General features: G+C 46.0%; 1 protein-coding gene across 2 annotated transcripts; it reads right to left on the bottom strand.

Moving 5' to 3' along the window:
• Positions 1–1,977: 1,977 nt before the first annotated feature.
• Positions 1,978–17,561, bottom strand: LOC119791369 (chromaffin granule amine transporter). 2 transcript variants are annotated; one of them, XM_038297442.1, is made up of 17 exons: positions 17,438–17,561; positions 12,394–12,492; positions 11,110–11,417; positions 10,268–10,389; positions 10,134–10,192; positions 9,976–10,059; positions 8,648–8,740; positions 7,769–7,858; positions 7,641–7,684; positions 6,596–6,656; positions 6,404–6,499; positions 6,115–6,193; positions 3,742–3,793; positions 3,414–3,477; positions 3,211–3,330; positions 2,995–3,128; positions 1,978–2,470 (listed from the first exon to the last, which is right to left on the bottom strand). In XM_038297442.1, the coding sequence occupies exons 2-17, from the start codon at positions 12,488–12,490 to the stop codon at positions 2,360–2,362; spliced, it is 1,614 nt and encodes a 537-aa protein (XP_038153370.1). In that variant the 5' UTR covers positions 12,491–12,492; positions 17,438–17,561; the 3' UTR covers positions 1,978–2,359. The 2 variants fall into 2 exon arrangements, with proteins under 2 accessions (XP_038153370.1, XP_038153374.1); XM_038297446.1 differs by lacking the exon at positions 17,438–17,561 and adding an exon at positions 16,658–16,672.
• Positions 17,562–18,785: the final 1,224 nt, after the last annotated feature.

The following is an 18,785-nucleotide window of genomic DNA, read 5'->3' on the forward strand; positions in this document are numbered from 1 at the left end:
CCACCAGACTCTCCCCGTTTGAAGTCTCTCGGGTATCAGCCTCCCCTTTTTTTGGCTGAGGAGGCTGACATCGCTGTTCCCTCAGTTCAGCACCACATTCCGCTGCTGCAAAGCTGTCTGGAACAGGACTGCAGCGGCTCTCGGACGGACTGCAGAACTGAAACGTAGGTGGGCTGACAGCAGGAGGAGGGTCGCCCCTACTTTCACCCCGGGCCAAAGGGTTTGGCTCTCGACTCGGGACATTCCCCTTAAGGCCATGACCAGGAAGATGTCTCCACGCTTCATCGGTCCCTATGAGGTGGAGAGGACCGTCGGCCCTTCCACTGTCCCCCTTTGCCTCCCCCCCACTCTCAGGATCCACCATGACAGTTTCTCCGTGTTTCATAATGTCTCTCTGCCTTCAATAATGTCTCTGTCTTTAATAATGTCTCTCTGTGTTCCATCATAAAGTGATCAGATGAGCAACTTGTCTCCAGGTCTCTGCAGAACCTGATCACCTGAAGAAGAAGGGATCCAGCCTTTGTTTCAGGTGTGTTGGATCCATCTTAAATTCTCAGGGCATTTCTCTTTAAACTAGCTTGAGTGTTTTTATCTTATGGAACGATGGTTCTGAAACTCTACCTCTCCTGCTTGTTTCAGGTGATCACTGGATCCACACAGCTGACCTTGGTGAAAGGTTATAATGTGAATCACAACTGAGTCACATCTAAAGCAAGAAGGGGAGCCGGCCTGAGGATCAGGGCTGAGAAGCATTGGAATAGAAAGTTTTGCTGTCTCAGAGCTACTGCTGCCATGAAATCATCATTTTTTCCTACTATATAGAAAGTATTCCTAATCAGCTCTCCGGTTGGTCATAGCAAAAGTTCTACCCTCACTCATGTTTGGTTTTAGGTTCTTTTTTTCCTGGAGATGTCTTCATGTTGAGGGGGAGCCATTGCTGTATACTGTCGCCTCATGATTCCTTGGCTTCCTTAGAAAGTGGAAACTTCTGACCATTCAGCATTTTCTGATCGTCTGTTTATAGATTAGCACCAGCAGTGAGGGAGGCTGTTTTAATATCCTGAACTACAGTTAAGCCCAAACGTGTTCAAAGACTTGACAAATTTAAAATGTAAAAGATTAGCTATTTTCAGCAAACAAATTCATAAACAAAAACTACAGGTTAAAAACTTTTTCATCTCCTTTTCAATCATTTAAGGAATTAAACCCTCCTGATCACTGAGAGGGCGGAAGGCCTCCTAACCATCACCCTAAGCAGTAGCTCCCTCCACAGATCCTCCACCAGGCTCAGTTCTGGACCCTGGATGAACCATTCCAGAAAATCCTCCCATCCAGTTGGAAGAACCATGTTATTTATGTTAAGAGATCCTCTAAACCTAAATTTGCCAGGGTGTGAATACTTTATTGCACTGGGGTAACTGGACTGTTTATGATTATATGAATGAAATGTGCTCTGAGATATTAGTTTTGAACGGAAGTGGACCCGCAGTGGAGTGGACCCTCCCTGGGTGAAGCAGATCTGAGGCTGATAGCAGCTTTTCATCCTCCTCCTGTTTAGCTTTGAGGAAGAAACGAAGCGACAGGAAATGAAAGGTCAGATAGGAAGCATGAATGTAGTGAGACGTGGCTCAGATCCGCTGCAGCAGACGGGCTCCAGACGGGCTGGATGCAGGTAAACACATGGCTGTAGATCAGAGAACTGTCTAAGGGACGGTTTAACATCTGAGCATTTAGGCTTTACTCTGAAAAGAGAAGCCAGATCAACTCTGTTAAACCTCTAGGATGGTTTTTCAGTTTTCCCGATAATTAACAAGGTCTACCAGTCAGGGAATATTACCGGTGTAAAATTAAACGCATCCATGTCAACTGTTTACGATAAACTAGAACTGAGGGGCCACACCCGCCGTTTCTCAACAAAGCTTTTGATTTTTTTGTTTTGTGGGAAGTTTTTCTCCCTCTGCTTCATGACGAGTTAAATAATGTCAAAACCAGATCCTTTATTAATAAAAGATGAGTGGAGACCAGAAACAGCAGAAACATTGAGCAGGTTCTGACTCATGGTGCTGTGATGTCATCAGACGGCTCCAGAAGAAGACCACATTAAGAACACGTCACAGCAACATCAGAGAAGACAGTAAACAGGAAGCCTGTTGATGTTTCCTGCTAGTTTGGACAAAGTGAACACAAACGGACCAGAACCATTGAAGGGTTCGCATGAACAGAACCTGCCGGTTCTATCAGCAGCTTCAAACTACGTCCATGTTTTTCTGAAAACCTCCCATGTTTCAGACGATGAGGACAGGAAGTGGAAAGGAGAAATCAAAGCGGGTCTTTAGACGACATCACAGCGCAGACACCTTCACTCCTCCGTCTCTTCCTCTTCACTGTAGTCGCTCAGGGGAAACTCACGGCTGTCTTTGTTTGTGTTGTAGCTCTTCCTGTGCATCATGCACTCCTGGTCAATGATCGCCTGAAACACAGTAGATTGGATTTAGATGTGATGTTAAGTTATAAATAATCCAAGAATCTTAGCCTTGATCCCTGAGGAACACCTTTAGGGTCAAAGCTTCTCCAGGGCAGAGGAGATACTACAGCAGGGGTGTCAAACTGGTTCCAGAAAGGTCTGTGTGGCTGCAGGTTTTCTTTCCAACCAAGCAATAGCACACCAGACTCCTATCATCTCATCAAGTGAGTCCAATCTGAACATGATGACATTATGAAATGACTGGAGTCTGGTGTGCTATTGCTTGGTTGGAAAGAAAACCTGCAGCCACACGGCCCTCTCTGGAACCAGTTTGACACCCCTGTACTACAGCGTATTGCCAAACAGAGAAAAAAAATAGGGACTGGATCTGAACCTGGCATGTCTATGTGTGTTAGCACTAAGGTGGTGTTGAAAACACGGACTGGATTTTTATCACAATGGTATTTTTATACATAAATAAGTGGAATGGAGTTGAGTTTTAATGTCTGTCATTTCTTCGGATTATTTACCATTTTCTCCTCTTGAACAGGCGGGTTACGCAAGAGGAAGCAGAGTGGAGCGTACAAGATGTTGATCACACCAATGAACACCATGAGACAGGGGAAACCCACTGCCTGGACCAGAGCGCCCCCTGTGGAAGGTCCTGAAACAGCAGAAGGAATAAATCTTTCTGACAAAAGTTTCTTGAATGTTTTCCACCACATATTCCTGCTGGATGGCGTTACCTATAGCAAAGCCCATACAGAGCGCCACGTCAGCGATGGCGTACACACTGCCGTACACAGATGCATGGCGGATGTCGACCAGGTAAGCCATTATGGCCATCATTGAGGAGTCCACCATCCCTGAAGAAGCAAAACACAGAGTTCACCAAACCTTCACACAGAAGATATTTAGGTATGTTAGAAGCTTTGGGAATGGAAGTCACCAATAGCGAAGCCCAGACCGCCATTTGGACCAATCAGACCGTAGATGCTGGTGGCAAAAGGAACCTAAAACATGGATGGATGGATGATGGATGGATGGATGGATGGATGGATGATAGATGGATGGATGGATGGATGATGGATGGATGGATGGATGATAGATGGATGGATGGATGGATGATGGATGGATGGATGGATGGATGATGATGATGATTGGATGGATGGATGGATTGATGGATGGATGATGATGATTGGATGGATGGATTAGTTGAATATCTGGGTAGAGTTCAGGTTGCCATGGTATCCTGTAGGGGTGGATGCTGAACTCACACACAACAGGCTGATGCCAACGATGAACATTCCCACCATGGAGCAGAGCCACCTGCAAACACACAAACATTCCTGAACATCTTCCTGCAGATCCCAGTTTAACCAGGTCTGAACGGAACCAAAGAACCAACTTTCCAACTTTCCAAGAGTTCCTCTTCCTCTCTGTCTGCTGGACCGAGGGTCCCACATGGTGAAATCAGCAAAGAACAACCAAAGATTAAAACCAAGAATTTAATGTGTCTTAAAGCTGTTTTCAACCTGAACACTGAACCCAAAAAAACCATTGCTATGTGTAGTGGCTCTATCACACGAATAAACTTCATTAAAATGACAATACTCCTTATTATTACTGTTATTCATATTATTACTGTTACTATAGGTATTTTTATCAGTATTATTAATGTTAATAATAATATTATGGCCGTTAATAATAATATCATCCCTATCACTGGTACAGTTGTGTTCTGCTTTAGGACCAGGTTATGGGGGCAGCATTCTCAGCAGAGTCTCCTCCTACCAGTGGTAAGTACTGTGGACTTGAGGAGGAATCTCAGACTCTTGCCAGAGAATGACCAAATTTATTTAACGTCCTTAGACAGAGAATAGAGCTCTGACTGGTCAAAGCTCAGTACATACATTTGTACCTTACAAAATCCCAACACACAGTTTCCCCCTTGGAACTATCCCACCCCATACACAAAGAAATTTCTCACACACAACCATTTGGTGATTCCCGAGAAAAAAACACTTCAATTCATTAAGGCTTCAGAACAGGTTTCCCGTTCACGGCATGAAGGAGGCTGTGTGAACCCATGCTTATCTCTCATGACCCTCCCTTCACCCTTGTCTAGAGTCGGGAGGCAACTGCTTTCTGTCATCCCCAATCTTAACTCCATAATTTAACTCCAGTATGGAGACTGGTACAAGACTTCTAAACAATCACCCCTGTTTAGAAAGAGAAAGGGCACGTTCAGAATATTTTATCTCACAAATAGGCCAAGGAAAAATATGCTTCCAGAGCACCTAGAACTCCCCCCATGGGTCCCACCTCAACCGACCTCTCTGGATGTGGAGGAGAAGCAGATCTACTCTGAGCCTCTCGCTGATAGCAGAGCTCCTCACCCTATCTCTAAAGAGGTGCCCAGCAATCCTGTGGAGGAAAGCTTGTAGCTTAGCTTTACAATACTTGCTTGCTGCTAACCAGGCCCAACAGGACTCCTTGTTTAACTTGATAGCATCCTCCACTACAGCGACCCCTGGACCTGGTGGCAGACAGAACGTATAGCCACAGCAACACGTGGTGCATCGACAATAGAAGCAGTAAACATGGTCCACTTAGATTTCATGTACCCAGCCTTCCCTGGAATCTGGGAAGGCTGGGTGGGAGTTAAATACTTCCTTGGCTCCACCAGACATTCCCAGCAGACCCTCACTACTGACTCAGATCTCTTCAGCATCCTTCTCTTCCAGCACATAACACTCACCTCCAGAGGGTGTTTGGCTGACAGCTCCACCCCTCACTCCAGTCTCCAGGACATGTGGCATAAGGTCAGAAGATACAACTTCAAAGTTTATCATGTTCCTCCAGCCTATGGCATCCTGGTGCAAATTGCACCGATGAACATCGTTATGCTCTAACATTGTATTCCTTATGGACAGTCTGTGACTTGTACAGAAGTCTAACTATGAAACTTCCCACAGGTTCAGAGACGTGGGTCTGTTCCTCCTGATCAGACCTCTCTAGGTGTCCCTGTCCTTTCCCACATTGGCACTGAAGTCACCCAACATAATGACGCCAAGAAAACCTGGTACTTTAAACTATCATAACATAGGTCAAAACTACAGTCCTCCCCTCATACAAAGGGAATTCGACCTCAGTGACCTCATGGGCCACTTCAGAGTAGAAGAGGGTCCAGCATCTTTCAAGGAGCTCCAGGATGTGCATGAGCATCATGGGTCCCCATTCCAACCGTGGATAAGATTCCTTTGCACCAATCCCTCATAGTTCCCCCTCAAGGTGGTAGGCCAACTAGGGTATGGACTCCTGACAGTCCTCCCTGGGTTGGCCTGTCTGGGCCCTGTGAAAAGTAAGCCAACCACCAGGTCCTTGCTCATGAAACCCGACCTCAGGCCAGGCTCCAACGTGAGATCCCAGCACCGCTGTACCACGTGAAGTGATATGGCTTGATTTTGTGTTCTTCATAAGGGCTTTTTAAACCAATTTCAATTATTATTATTATTATTACTGTCATGTTGTTCCTTCATAGCCAGAGTGTTTTAGTTGTTTATTTTTATTTTCAAATGGTCTGCAAGAGGCCTAGTTTCTGGTGTAAAGTTGTGTTTTAGCCTGAAACCACCAGCTGAGGTACTGACCGTCCCATTTTGTTGGCCAGAACTCCAAACAGGTTGGTCCCGATCAGGTAGGAGATGCTGGCTGGGAGGAAGGCCATTCCTGCAACACATTGAGGACCAACATCAGTGTCAGATCATCATCTCAGATGGAGGCTGATGGTGGACCTGAGGCTGAGCTGTGATTGGTCAGGCAGCTCTCCTGTCTCAGATCCAAGCCGTTTAATCCTTGGTCCTACGTGAACCTTCTGGTTTCAATCAAATCTCAACAGATGGTTTCTGTTTCTGATGCTTCTGGAGGTTTGGGTCGTACCAAGCTGCCATTTGGGGGAGCACATGGTCTGCATCATCCAGATGGGCAGCGTCGGTTCCAGTATGGCCACGCCCATATTAGCAAAGCACAGAGACCCTTCATAGGGACAGAAGGACAGCTGATCATTCCTGATAAGCTGATCATTCCTCCACCTACTTCAGACAAAAAACCAAGTGAACAGAAACTCCTCACCTGCACTGATCAGGATGTAGGGATCTTTTAACAGGGTCAGTAAAGGTGTCCCCTCCACACTCTGGAACACACATAAACAAAGCTGCTCATTGTGGGTCAGAATCAACAAAAGCGATACAGAACTGAGAGAAATTGACGACTCCAATCCTTAAAGGAAAAGTCGCTCATATTCAGAATCCAAACTTCTGAAAGTTCTTTAAATATGAAATGATTCCATCCTGTTCAATAAATGATCAGTGTTTTTAATTCAGAGTAATTTTCATGTGAATGTGCTTTACTGGAGGCATCCATGTTTGTCAAAGAACACTACTGCCACCTACTGGTTAGTGACATTGTCACGGTGCGGTATCGGCTGTTGAACAAGTCCCAGTGCTGTATCTGGTGTTTGTCACAACGCGCTATTATCCAAGTCATCTTGAAAACATTCTTCTTCCAAATGTTGGCTACATATTACGGGTTTTTTCTCTGGCCAGAAGTTCGATGGCAAATCCTCCCTCTTCAAGTTGGCGATCCAACGACCAACCCGTCCGTGGAGGATCAGGAATCAGAAAGGTGGAATAACTCTTTTTTTTCACTTTTACCCGATGTATTCCAGCATCCAGCTGCCATGCACGTGGGCATTGTCAGTTTCACTATAGCTCTGGTGAATTTCAATGGTGAAGTCCTCTGGAAATCTTCAATAATTGTTGTTGATTGCAGATGTGTCTAGTAGTTCCCATTGATTTAGCTTGGAAAGCGGGGAGAATGGCGCTAGGCTTACCGCACCGTGACGTCACTGCTGGAAGATGGCAGAGGGGAACTGGAACTGAAACCAGGAACATCTGTTGGGTTTAGTCTCTTTTTAGAGAAACAGAACATCATAGATATTTAAGGAGAACAAACATCTGTTAGGTCAAAACCTATGTAGAACGGGAAAAGGGGCTAAACTCTTTAAGACTGTTAAAACATCTGGGAACCTTTGATCCAAACCAGGAAGGTTTGGATCACGGGAAGGTGGGAGGAATCTTAAATGGGACTAGAGTAGACCTGTTTAAAGTGGACTCACCCCAGGACAGATCTTCGAGGGCTGCAGGATGCAGAGCTGCAAAGCTGCAACACAGAGAACATCTGCGTCATCCCATCCGCTACCTGCAGGGGGCTCCACTTATTTCCACCATATGAGTCCATCCTTACCTCCGTCAAACAGAGCCAGGAAGGCCAAGATCAGGAAGGGGGCGCTCTTCCCCACAAAGTCGTACATCACGCTTCCAAACGGAGCTCCAACTGAAACAAACAAACAAAACAAACCCGAGGAAACACTTAGCATCACCTGGAGCATCCTCTGCATTTTCCTAAGTCAGACTTGGGTGCGACTGAATGCAGGCTGGCTGCGGTGGTTCAACTCAAAGGTGAGATGGGATAATGTCTTATGTGCACGCTAACTTCAAGGCAGAATAGCCAAACAAATTTGGAATATTGGATTCTTCATGTAGATTCATCAAGAAAAGACTTAAGGCTGATGGAAAATTCCTGTGCAGCCAGTTCTCAAAACAATAAGTGTTATTTTGGGTTCGGTCTCCCTCTTATCAAAACTCTCCCTGAATGTTATGGTGGAATGCCCAGAAGAACTGCTTGCGGCATGCATGGCCTTAGTAAATCGTTCCTCCTGTCAGCCCCCCACCCCCCCACCCCAATGTATGTGATGAACCGCTTGTACTCAAACTGCAATCTCGATTACAATGTAAATTGTCGCTGAAAATAAAGAAATTGATTGATTAATTCATCTAAAACATTTGACTGTGAAATGCACGATAATAACATTAGATATGTTCTATATATAAATAAAGAGTGTAGTAATTAGGCTAATAGTTATTTTTAGGGGATCTCTACCACTGATCCCTGATTGACGCAGCAAAGAGGATCAAACCCAGAACAGATGACAGGAAACACACATCTGGACTCAGGGAACATTTGTTTTCTACATCAGGATAATGTAAAAGAACGGCAGCTATGGAAACAGAAACCCAAAGAAGGAATCTTGTTCTGGAGCCTGTGAGTGCGGTTCTGTCTCACTCAGAACTCCCATGGCAAGTCCTCCCAGAGCGACACCCATCGCCACGCCTCGCTCCTCGTCATCGGTGTAGACACTGGCCAGCATGCCGAGACCTGGACACAGACACACGGCATTATCAGCCCCATCAGAACCCAGCGGGCCCGGCTGATCGCCGTCTGCCGAGTCTCTGAGATGTTTGCGTAACTGATGCTGCAGCCATCACAGGTCGTGTCAGGCCTTAACGTCCTGCATGAAAACAGGCTTCTTTTGGAGCTTTCTCTAAACTTAACCATCTTTGTTTATATGTTGAAGCTGTTGCTGAATGGTTGCACGGTGAAGAACCAGTCACCTGCAACAGATTCTCATTTCAGACCCGGTTCTAAAGAACTTCAGAGCCAGATAGGACTTCCATCAGTGGTTTCAAACTTCAATGGCAGTTTCTGGTGAAGTTCTGGTCCAGCTCAGGTTCGCTTTTCTTTGGATTTCAAGGTGTGGTTCTGTGGTGAGGCAGAAGCAGTCAGTATCTTACCTCCTTCAGACTCATCTAACATCTGAATCAGGAGAAGTTCTGATTCTGAACGTCAGATTTACTGGATTGGAAAAAGAACCTAAAGGTTTTTTCCAGTGCAGATGATGATGATGATGATGATGATGATGATGATGATGATGATGATGATAAGGAGGATGACATTTCATCTGTGCACTGACGAGGTAAAAGTCAAACTGTTTAAAGCTCTTTAATGGTGTAAATTCTAAAATGCTAGCATGCAGGAGGCTAAGGTTGCTAATCATGACTCATTGAGAATCCAGGTTCAGCAGAGCATGTTAGATGATTTGCACATGTCATTGCAGGCATGTGAGTGTGTGGTTATGTCTGGTTTGAGCAGCTAAATGAAGTCTGATTGTGATGTTTTCACATCCCTCTCTCAGGACGCTAAGAAACCAGTCGGCTCTCTGGAAACATCGGCATGCAAATCTTTTGTAAGATTTATCGTATTTTATGTTTTGTGTCGTGTTGTTGTGGACCAAAGCAGTCAATCTGCTGCTGAGCAGAACCAAACGGGCCAAAGTCGGACTAAGAGAGTGACTACTCCAGCTGCCTCCTCAGAACCTCCACATCAAACCATCAAATGACAGCAGAACCAGAACTCCAGCACTGATTGGTTCTTCCAGACCCAGAAGCCCTAAACCCGGTCAGGGTTCTGGAACAGAGTCCTGCCAGAGATTCAGATGATGTTTCTATGACGAACAGTCTGGGTTGGTGTGTTTTCCCGTGGGAGACGACCCTCTGATGACTGCAGGGTGATTACTGGGTTTGTTTTGGACTGTTTGTTGGTAAAGTTCTGACCCGCCACAGAGGAGAAGGATGAGCCGATCCCCTGCAGAGAGCGAGCGAAGAACAGCAGCGCATAGGTCCCTGAGAAAGCAAACACTGACAGGGACACAGAGTCAGCCACGGTGGGAAACCTGGGCGGAACCGAGTCTGGGTCCGACGGCAGAACTCACTGATGGTGGAAGCAAACATGATGATGAATCCTGCGAACATCGGGATGTGGTACCCGATCCTGCGACGGCACAAACAGCGCGTCAGTCCAACCTAAGAGACTCATATACAGATTTCAAAGGTTCTGGAACGGTACCTGTTGGTGAGCGGACCAACAAACGGGTTGATGAACAGCTGGACCAGAGCTTTAGAGGCAAACAGCAAACCCACCCGGACATTTTCCTCCTCCAGGAAGACACTGTCCTGGAGACAGGAGTCCTGCAGGACAGGGAAGGATGACACAGGAGGACAGGACAGGACATTAGAGGGAGTGGTGGCCTAATGGTTAGAGCATTGAGCTGGAATCTACAGGTTCTGAGTTCAATCCCCTCTACCACAGCCTGCCACTCTGGGTCCCTGAGCAAGACCCTTAACCCCACACTGCTCACCGGGCGCCGCACTGTGGCAGCCCACTGCTCCCCGATGGGAGGGGTTAAATGTCTGTACTGACAGTGTAATGACAATAAAAAAAACCTGAGGACAGGACTGATGGACATGAGGACAGTAGAGGACAGGATGAGATGATCAACTTCAATCTTCATTCTGATCAGAAACAAGTTATGAAAACCGGAAGTGATGAAACCTAATTAAAAAGAAAAGATCTAGAAGACAGAGATGATGATGTGATGCGACTCCAGATTAGCACCGAATAAATAGAATGGATTCTGCAGTAAAACCACAGGAACCTTTCTGGTCTCTGCTGCTCTGGTGTTATCATGGAATCAGAATTGGACCTGACCCGGATGCTGGACTGAAGCAGAACCAACAGGAACCCATTCAGCGGGTTCCTGGACGTTCAGCTATTGGACCAAAAGAGAAAAGCTAAACATCATTCAGAACCTGCTTCAGCTGAAGGTCCATTCCTGGGTTCTGGTTCTGGGTCCATTTCTGATTAACTACCTTAACCATAGAAGAAGGATCTGATCCGGCTCCACCTACTGTAGCGTTGGAGGTCTGGTTGGACGGCGTCAGCTCTGTGGTCCGGATCCCCTCAGCTGTCGGTTCTGTTTGGCTCTCCTGCAGGTTATCCGTGATGTTCTCAAACAGGGACACCAGCAGACGCTGCCAGATGTTCTGCTGGGACTTTGGACCCAGGACTGGAGTTCTGCTGCTGGGAGGAGACAGCTGGATGTCGGAACCGGAGGAGTGGGGCTGTGAGGTCACAGCGTCCAGCGTGGACGGCTGGGCGGTCTGCGGTTCTGGGCTGGGATGTTCCATGGCGTACAGGAACGTCGGGATGATCGGTACTGAAAGCAGAAGATGGGTTGGTTCGGATGAGCAACGGATCCGTCTAAAGGTGGAACCAGCTGCAGGGACATGAGGACAGACGGACGAGACGAGCCTGAACCCAGAGGGTCCGCTTTAAAGTTCAGGTTCAGGAGGTGATTCTTTGACCCGGGCAGCGTCTAACAGAGAGTGACAGCACCGACCCACGGGCCCAAACCTATCAGAGGGCGCTTCCTGACCCAAACGGGACGCACAGTTCTGACGTCCTCGTAGGTCCCCCATTGGTTCAGACAGGAACCATCTGGATCTGCTGCAGAATCCTGCACTGTTCACACTTTGACCACTGCTGCACTTTTTGTATTTTTCTATAACTCGTGCCATTGTGAAATATCAATGCAACGTTCATAAGCTGTATGTAACGCAATTTCGTTCTGTATGCACCCTGTGCATACAAAATGACAAATAAAGAAGTCTAAGTCTAAGTCTAAGGTCCAAATGGTTCCTAAACTGGTTGGTTCAACTGAACCTGAACCTGTCTGATCCTCCTCCTCATCTTACTTTTCTTTTTATCAAATAGCAGACGGGTCTGGAAAGGGGTTCTGGTTCTGTCTAGCGTCACCCAGAGCTCTGATCAGATGGACCCAGCAGGACACATGGTCCACTTGGACTGACAGGAGGAGGAGAGAACAGGAGGACCACGGTGGTCCAACTCAGGTGGACCATCTGTCCTCATGAGGAGAAACCTTAACCAGAACACTCCATCCTACTGTGACACATGGAGGTGGCAGCATCATGCTGTGGGACCGAGATACAAGTCTGAGCTGATGGGAAAGGCTGCAGGTTCATGGAGGTTCACCTTCCAGGAGGAGAAGCTCCCTGAACATCCAGACAGAAACACCAAAGTGTTAGGATGGCCTAGTCAAAGTCCAGACCGGAATCCTACTGAGAAGCTAGGCCAGGTTTCCAGACCCGGTTCATCAGATGTCCTGGACTCACCGACCACTGTGAGCAGCATGTTGTCCAGCAGCAGAGCCACGCAGACCACCACCAGAACCAGTCTGGGAGAACCTCGACTGGGAAGGAGCCACGCCATCTCTGCACAGACAGAACCACAGCAGAGGACATTTAGACCAGGAAACGCCTCACAGCGGGTCGGCTGCTTCCTCTGGACCTTAAACCCAACAGCACCATTAATGAAGCTTCATTCTGAATCTGATCCAGGTCTAAAATGCAGCGCCGGGGGCCCCTGAGGCCCCTGAGGCCCCTGATGTTTGGTTCACACTCAGTAAAGATTCAGAATAAAGTTACTGTTTTCAATTCAGTTTATTTAAATAGCGCCAATTCACAACACGTCCTTTCAAGACACTTTATAGAGATAATTCAACCAGATCATCCAGTCAGATTGATTCAAAGTTTTCTATCTAAGGAAAACCAGCTGATTGCATCGACTCATTGACTCTTCAGCAATCCCTCACACTAAGCATGCTTGTAGCGACAGTGGAGAGGAAAAACTCCCTTTGAACAGGAAGAAACCTCCAGCAGAACCAGCCTCAGTGTGAGCGGCCATCTGCTGAGGCCCACTGGGGTTCAAGGAGACAGAAGCAGACATAGAAAAAGAAGCATAGATACAAAAGGCAACTGTCAACCAGCTCCACAGGCGGCCCCGTCCAGGAAACACACAGCCAGGCAGACGAGCTCCGAGCCAGCTCCCATGTCAGAGGATGAAGAGAGCACATCCAGTTAGTCACAGTCAGAGAAACAGGACTACACTGGAAAACAGGCCAAGCTCCAACATCTAGAAACATAGGTGTTGATGTCACAGTGTTAATGAATATTCACCATAAGCTGAACATTATCAGCTGTGAAAACTGATGCATACTGGGTTCCTCCCAGCACTGTGCTGGTATGAGTCCAGTTAGCATATGATCAAACTGAATTTGGTTTTGCTTTCTTTCCATTCATCAAGGCTCCTTAATGTTCCTGTTGTTGAGGACCAGAGTGACGCCAGCAGGCAGCTGCACAGAGCCCCTTCATATCTCATCTGATCTTTAATAAAACTACAGGCTGTTATCATTCCAGGCTCCAGGTATTAGTCTGAGCTCTCTGTCTGAAGCCTCTCGCTGCAGGAAGCCTCTACATTTGGGGATCTGAGACTGAGGACGTTCTGACGGCATCATGGATTATTGATCCTCACATAGCTTCATTCTCCTGATCATACCTGAAAATCTTTATAATCTGGGCTTTTTCTCAAGGCACCATCATTCTATCGACCTCCTCTGTTTAGGTCCAAATCAGTGACTGAGAGCTTTTTTATAATAACAGCAATAAACGTTTAATCCAGCTTCCTGATGAAATGACTGGTGCTTCTGTTTGCCGGATCCTTTGTATCCAGGATGCTTTTAAATCTAGAAAAGTCCCAAAGATGGAATGGAGGCTTAGCTGGACTAAAGGGTGGGAAAATATCACCATTATTAAGGGGAAAGGGGCAGACTGGTTCCAGTGTAATGTTACATCATATGATGACAGAATCTAAACACACCAGGATGTTCAATAAATGGAGGCCATGCTCTTTTTCTCCTGCATGGAGCAGAACTTATCTGCTTATCGTGGAAAATTAAGAATCCTACGTAAAAAGCTACAAAGTAAAGCTTCATGTTTTGAGTCCTGAAGTTTCTGAACATCTCGGTTTGTTTCAGGGCAGAGGAACTAAATGCTGACTCACCTTTTTAGGTCTGCTTCTGGGAAAACTCAGCAAATGGCTCTGAAGTGAAATTATGCTGCTATAGGCTTAGACTGCTGGAGGACATAGGGACCCCTTTTTCATCATTCTGCTTCATTCTATCTCTATTCTCCCACTCTGCAGAATCTGTTAGTTCAATCTCTAACGTTCTGCTCTCTCTGCTTTTTCTCATAGTAGCTTCATCTGGTCTGTTCCTATTTGGCTGTGACTCCATCCTGGAGAGAAATATCAGCTGTGCTGCTGCCATCCACACCTTTGTTTCTAGATGTTGGAGCTTGGCCTGTTTTCCAGTGTTTAGTCCTGTTTCTCTCCTGGACTTAGACATCTTTCTTTGTCATTTTGTATACACAGGGTTTATACAACACAAAATGTCGTTTAGTACATCTTCTCTGAACATTTCTACTCCATGACATAGCTATAGGCTCTGACATGACATGAAAACTGGCTCAAAGCTCAAAGGTCTAGGAGATAGTTTACTGTTGCTTTTTCTAACAGAAACTATTCATAGATCAGTGCTTCTATGTTTGTTTTGTGTGACCACTGACCCAATGCAAGCAAAAACAAATGTACCATCGCTGCCTGCCTATCCAGTAGGAGTGGATCCTCAGTGACTGGATGTAATCAGCTGGTTCTCCTCAGAGAGAAAACTTTGAACCAATCAGGTTTGATTATCTGACTGAATTGACTCTTTCAGGTTTGGTCCATTTTTCTGTGTTGCTCAGGGTCTCTAACAGTGCCATGATGACCTGTAGCTGGTAGGTAGAGTTTTTAAAGAGAGGACTTAGACACCATTACAATCATCTATCCTAGTAATGAACGAATGTGATGTTTCCCTTTACTGCTTTAACAGAAAACTTAAATGTTTTAAGTTGCCAATTGGCGTATTTTACCAATAGACTACGTTTTAATTAAAATTAAACTCTGAGTGTGTAACAGTGACCTGGACTCTTGGATGTTGTGGTTTTAGCCTCTTTTATCCTGGTTAAATGCTGACTAAAGCCGGGCTTAAACTGTGTGATATTTGTAATTGTTGCATGCAGCTACAGCTCAAACTGTACGATGAAACTGCAGGGTTTAAAAGTTCACAGCTCACCATGTTTGTTCTCACACTGATGCGATCTACCTGTTCACACTGTACGTCTAAAACCACCAATCGGACTCAGAACCGAGAGATGATGCTGGTTGGACTCGTCAATCTAGATAAAGAAGAAGAACTCCCTGGTTTGCACTGCTCGGTGCGGGAGGTTCTGGTAAATCGGCTCGTAGCTCTGCTACAACACCCGGATTTATCCACGACCACCTTACGATGGCCGACTGACTTTCAAACATGTTTGATTTTCTCCCGACGTTACAATTCCTGATGAGGAGGAGGTCGTGAGAGGCTGATCGCCCCGCGTTACCCTGTGTACGCTGCACAACGCAGAATGCACCATGAGGCTGAAACCTGGCCCAATTGAAAAAATGACCTTGAATTTTGAGAACAAAAACTAATTTTGGATTTTTCAGATAAAGCTAAAGAAAGTTCTGTTTGTTGAGGTGTCACAGATATAAAGCCGCATGTCATCGGCATAAGGTAAGAGCAGAGGGAAAATCATGCAGCCTTCAGGAAGATGTCGGCATCCGGTCGATTTCTCATTTTACTTGGAATTCACAGGTGTTCTTTTGTTGTAAGGTTTACCGGTCGATCTACGTTCCTCCCCTCATCTATGGTCATGAGCTTTGGGTCATGACCGAAAGAATGAGATCCTGGATCCAAGCGGCTGAAATTAGTTTTCTCCGTAGTGTGTCTGGGCTCTCCCTTAGAGATAGGGGGAGGAGCTCAGTCATCCAGGGAGGACTCAGAGTAGAGCTGCTCCTCCTTATCGAGAGGAGCCAGCTGAGGTGGCTCGGGCATCTGGTTAGGATGCCTCCTGGACGTCTCCCTGGTGAGGTGTTCTGGGCACGTCCCACCGGGAGGAGGCCCAGGGGGAGACCCAGGACACGCTGGAGGGACTATGTTTCTCTGCTGGCCTGGGAGCGCCTTGGGATTCCCCCGGAGGAGCTGGACCAAGAGGCTGGGGAGAGGGACGCCTGGGCCTCCCTACTGAAGCTGCTACCCCCGCGACCCGACCCCGGATAAGAGGAAGAAGATGGACGGATGGAAGTCCTCTGGAAATCTTCAATAATTGTTGTTGATTGCAGATGTGTCTAGTAGTTCCCATTGATTTAGCTTGTAAAGCGGGGAGAATGGCGCTAGGCTTACCGCACCGTGACGTCACTGCTGGATGATGGCAGGAGGGAGGGGCTACTATATTTGGGCAAAAATGGCCGCTCCCAGACTCAGTGATCGCAATGAAAATAATTGTTTTTTTGTTTTTTGTTTTTTTACTGATTAATGCTGAATAATTCAATCACAGCAAAAGGTAATAGTTTTAGGTATAAAAATGATCCATTGATTATTCCTTGCTATTCTGACTTTTCCTTTAAATCATCACTAGGTGAATTATTGTTAAAGAACGAGGACAAAATCAACATTTGAACCATTCAGAATGTCTTCATGCTAACATAAATCCATCCTGCTAAGATTGATGCTGTTTGGCTTCAGATGGAAAACATTTCATGTCATCAGGTTGGCGGATTGAAGCCGACTGTCTGCTGCTGCTTCCTGCCTCCATAACGCAATCAGCCTCCCTTATCTTCCCCCATCTCATCTGGGCATCTCCTCCCGCCTGCTTGGGATGCAAAATTTCATTTACCTTCAGAATTGTTTGTTTAAAAAAAAAAGGGAGGAAGGAAACAGCAGATGACCTGCAGGAGATTTCAGAGATTTACTGGAAATGAAACTTCACACAAACATTTTCTTTTTTAACAATGTCTTATTCTGTCTTAGAAAACAATAACAGAATAACCAGGATGATAAACTACTGAACAAAACCAAAAAAATTATTTAAATTTATATTCACTTTAGGTATAAATATAAAATATGAGATACAAATAAATGATATAATAGGAAAAAAACAACAGAACTTAATGGGCATGTATGTAGAAAATAGCCGAAAATGGAAAAAATTCTTATCTTCTGAAAACATTAACATTGAAAATTAAATAATACTGATTATGAAAAATAAAAAGTAAAATAAAAATAAAAGAAAAATAAATCAATCTAGACCCGACCAGAAAAAGCTGCATTTGAATAAATCTAAGTTAGCAGATCAGAATGACTCCAGCCTTAATGCCCAGAACCACTGAAAAGTTCTACATACTAAATATCTACATCTGCAAAGAGTCTGAGTAGAAAATACAGGGACAGGTGGGTCCTACCTGCAGCTCGGATGCTCCTCTGTGCTCCGCTCAGCCGAGACGCAGCGGGTTATAAATCCTGGGGGGGGGGGGGGCATGTTTGGGTCAGAGTGATGGTGAGGAGGTACAGCTTCTACTAAAGATGTGAGCAACTCCATTAGGATGCAGACCTGATCTGATGTTTCAACTGTTGTTTCCACTCTCCCAGGAATCGGCTACATTATGGGGGTTTATAGGTCCTTGTGGGGACTGAGGCAGGTTCCTGTGAAGAGCGGTTCTGTGCCGGCATCGGGGGTCCAAGTCAGAAATAACGTCTGAACAGAGTTTGGGTTCAGGTCAGTTTTAGGGATGCACTCGTCATGGTTCGGTTTAGCATTAGTGCCAGGCTGGGGGCATAGAAAGAGTTAAAATGGCTGACAATGGATGGAAGTCAACATGGTCCTCAGTGCATATAGCAAAGCCAGGATGTGTGTGTGTGTTTGTTGCTAATTGTGAGTGTCTGTTTCTCTTTTGTTGTAGCCTTGGAACAACCTGGAGGCTGCAGATCTTATCAGGAAAATACACCTCAGCGCGCTGCAGCTCTGTTTGCACGCTAGCAGGACGTGTTTCCTTTATGTTGGCCACTCGTGTTTGGCACACACTCAACATACGAGCACAAACAGAGATAAAGCAAGTGGAGCGAGCCCGGTAAAGGCCAGAGGTGATTCAGGGTTCTGTGTTCGCTGTAGCCGTCTCTGTTTTCACGTCAGCGCTCATCATTTTCCAAATCAACCTCCTCTGCTCGACCTTCCTCCAAGACAGCTGCAGATAATGTCAGAGGGCCCCGGGGCACCAAGGGGCCCCAGCAAGCTGACAGCAGGGCAGTGAAGGGACCCACAGCAGTTTGACAACGGAAGGGATTTCATTTGTCCAGAGTGACTGGATCAGACTGAATCCATGAGTCCTGAGACCAATTAGCTCAGGTACTTCTTCATAATCATCCATCTTCAGGGTCGCGGTAGGGCCAGTGCCTATCGCCCAGAAGGCTATGGGCGATAGGTTGGGTCCACCCTGGACTGGTCTCCAGTCTGTCGGTTTCTTCATAATCATCTGAACGTTTCACAGATGGAAACCATTAGACAGCATGGGATTAATTTCCACTGTTATGCTGATGATACCCAGCTATATCTGTCTATAATCCAGATGAAGCTAACCCATTACATAGATTACAGGCATGTCTTGAAGACATAAAAACCTGGATGACTCTTAACTTTCTGCTCCTGAATGCAGACAAAACTGAAGTTATAGTCTTTGGACCAGAGTCTCTGAAAAAGAAGCTGATTAGCCAGTCACTTCATTTGGATGGGATTAAACTGATTTCAGATAATAA

Source organism: Cyprinodon tularosa, unplaced genomic scaffold (genome assembly GCF_016077235.1).
Source record: "Cyprinodon tularosa strain WSP-4 unplaced genomic scaffold, ASM1607723v1 ctg1102, whole genome shotgun sequence".
Lineage (NCBI taxonomy): Eukaryota > Metazoa > Chordata > Actinopteri > Cyprinodontiformes > Cyprinodontidae > Cyprinodon > Cyprinodon tularosa.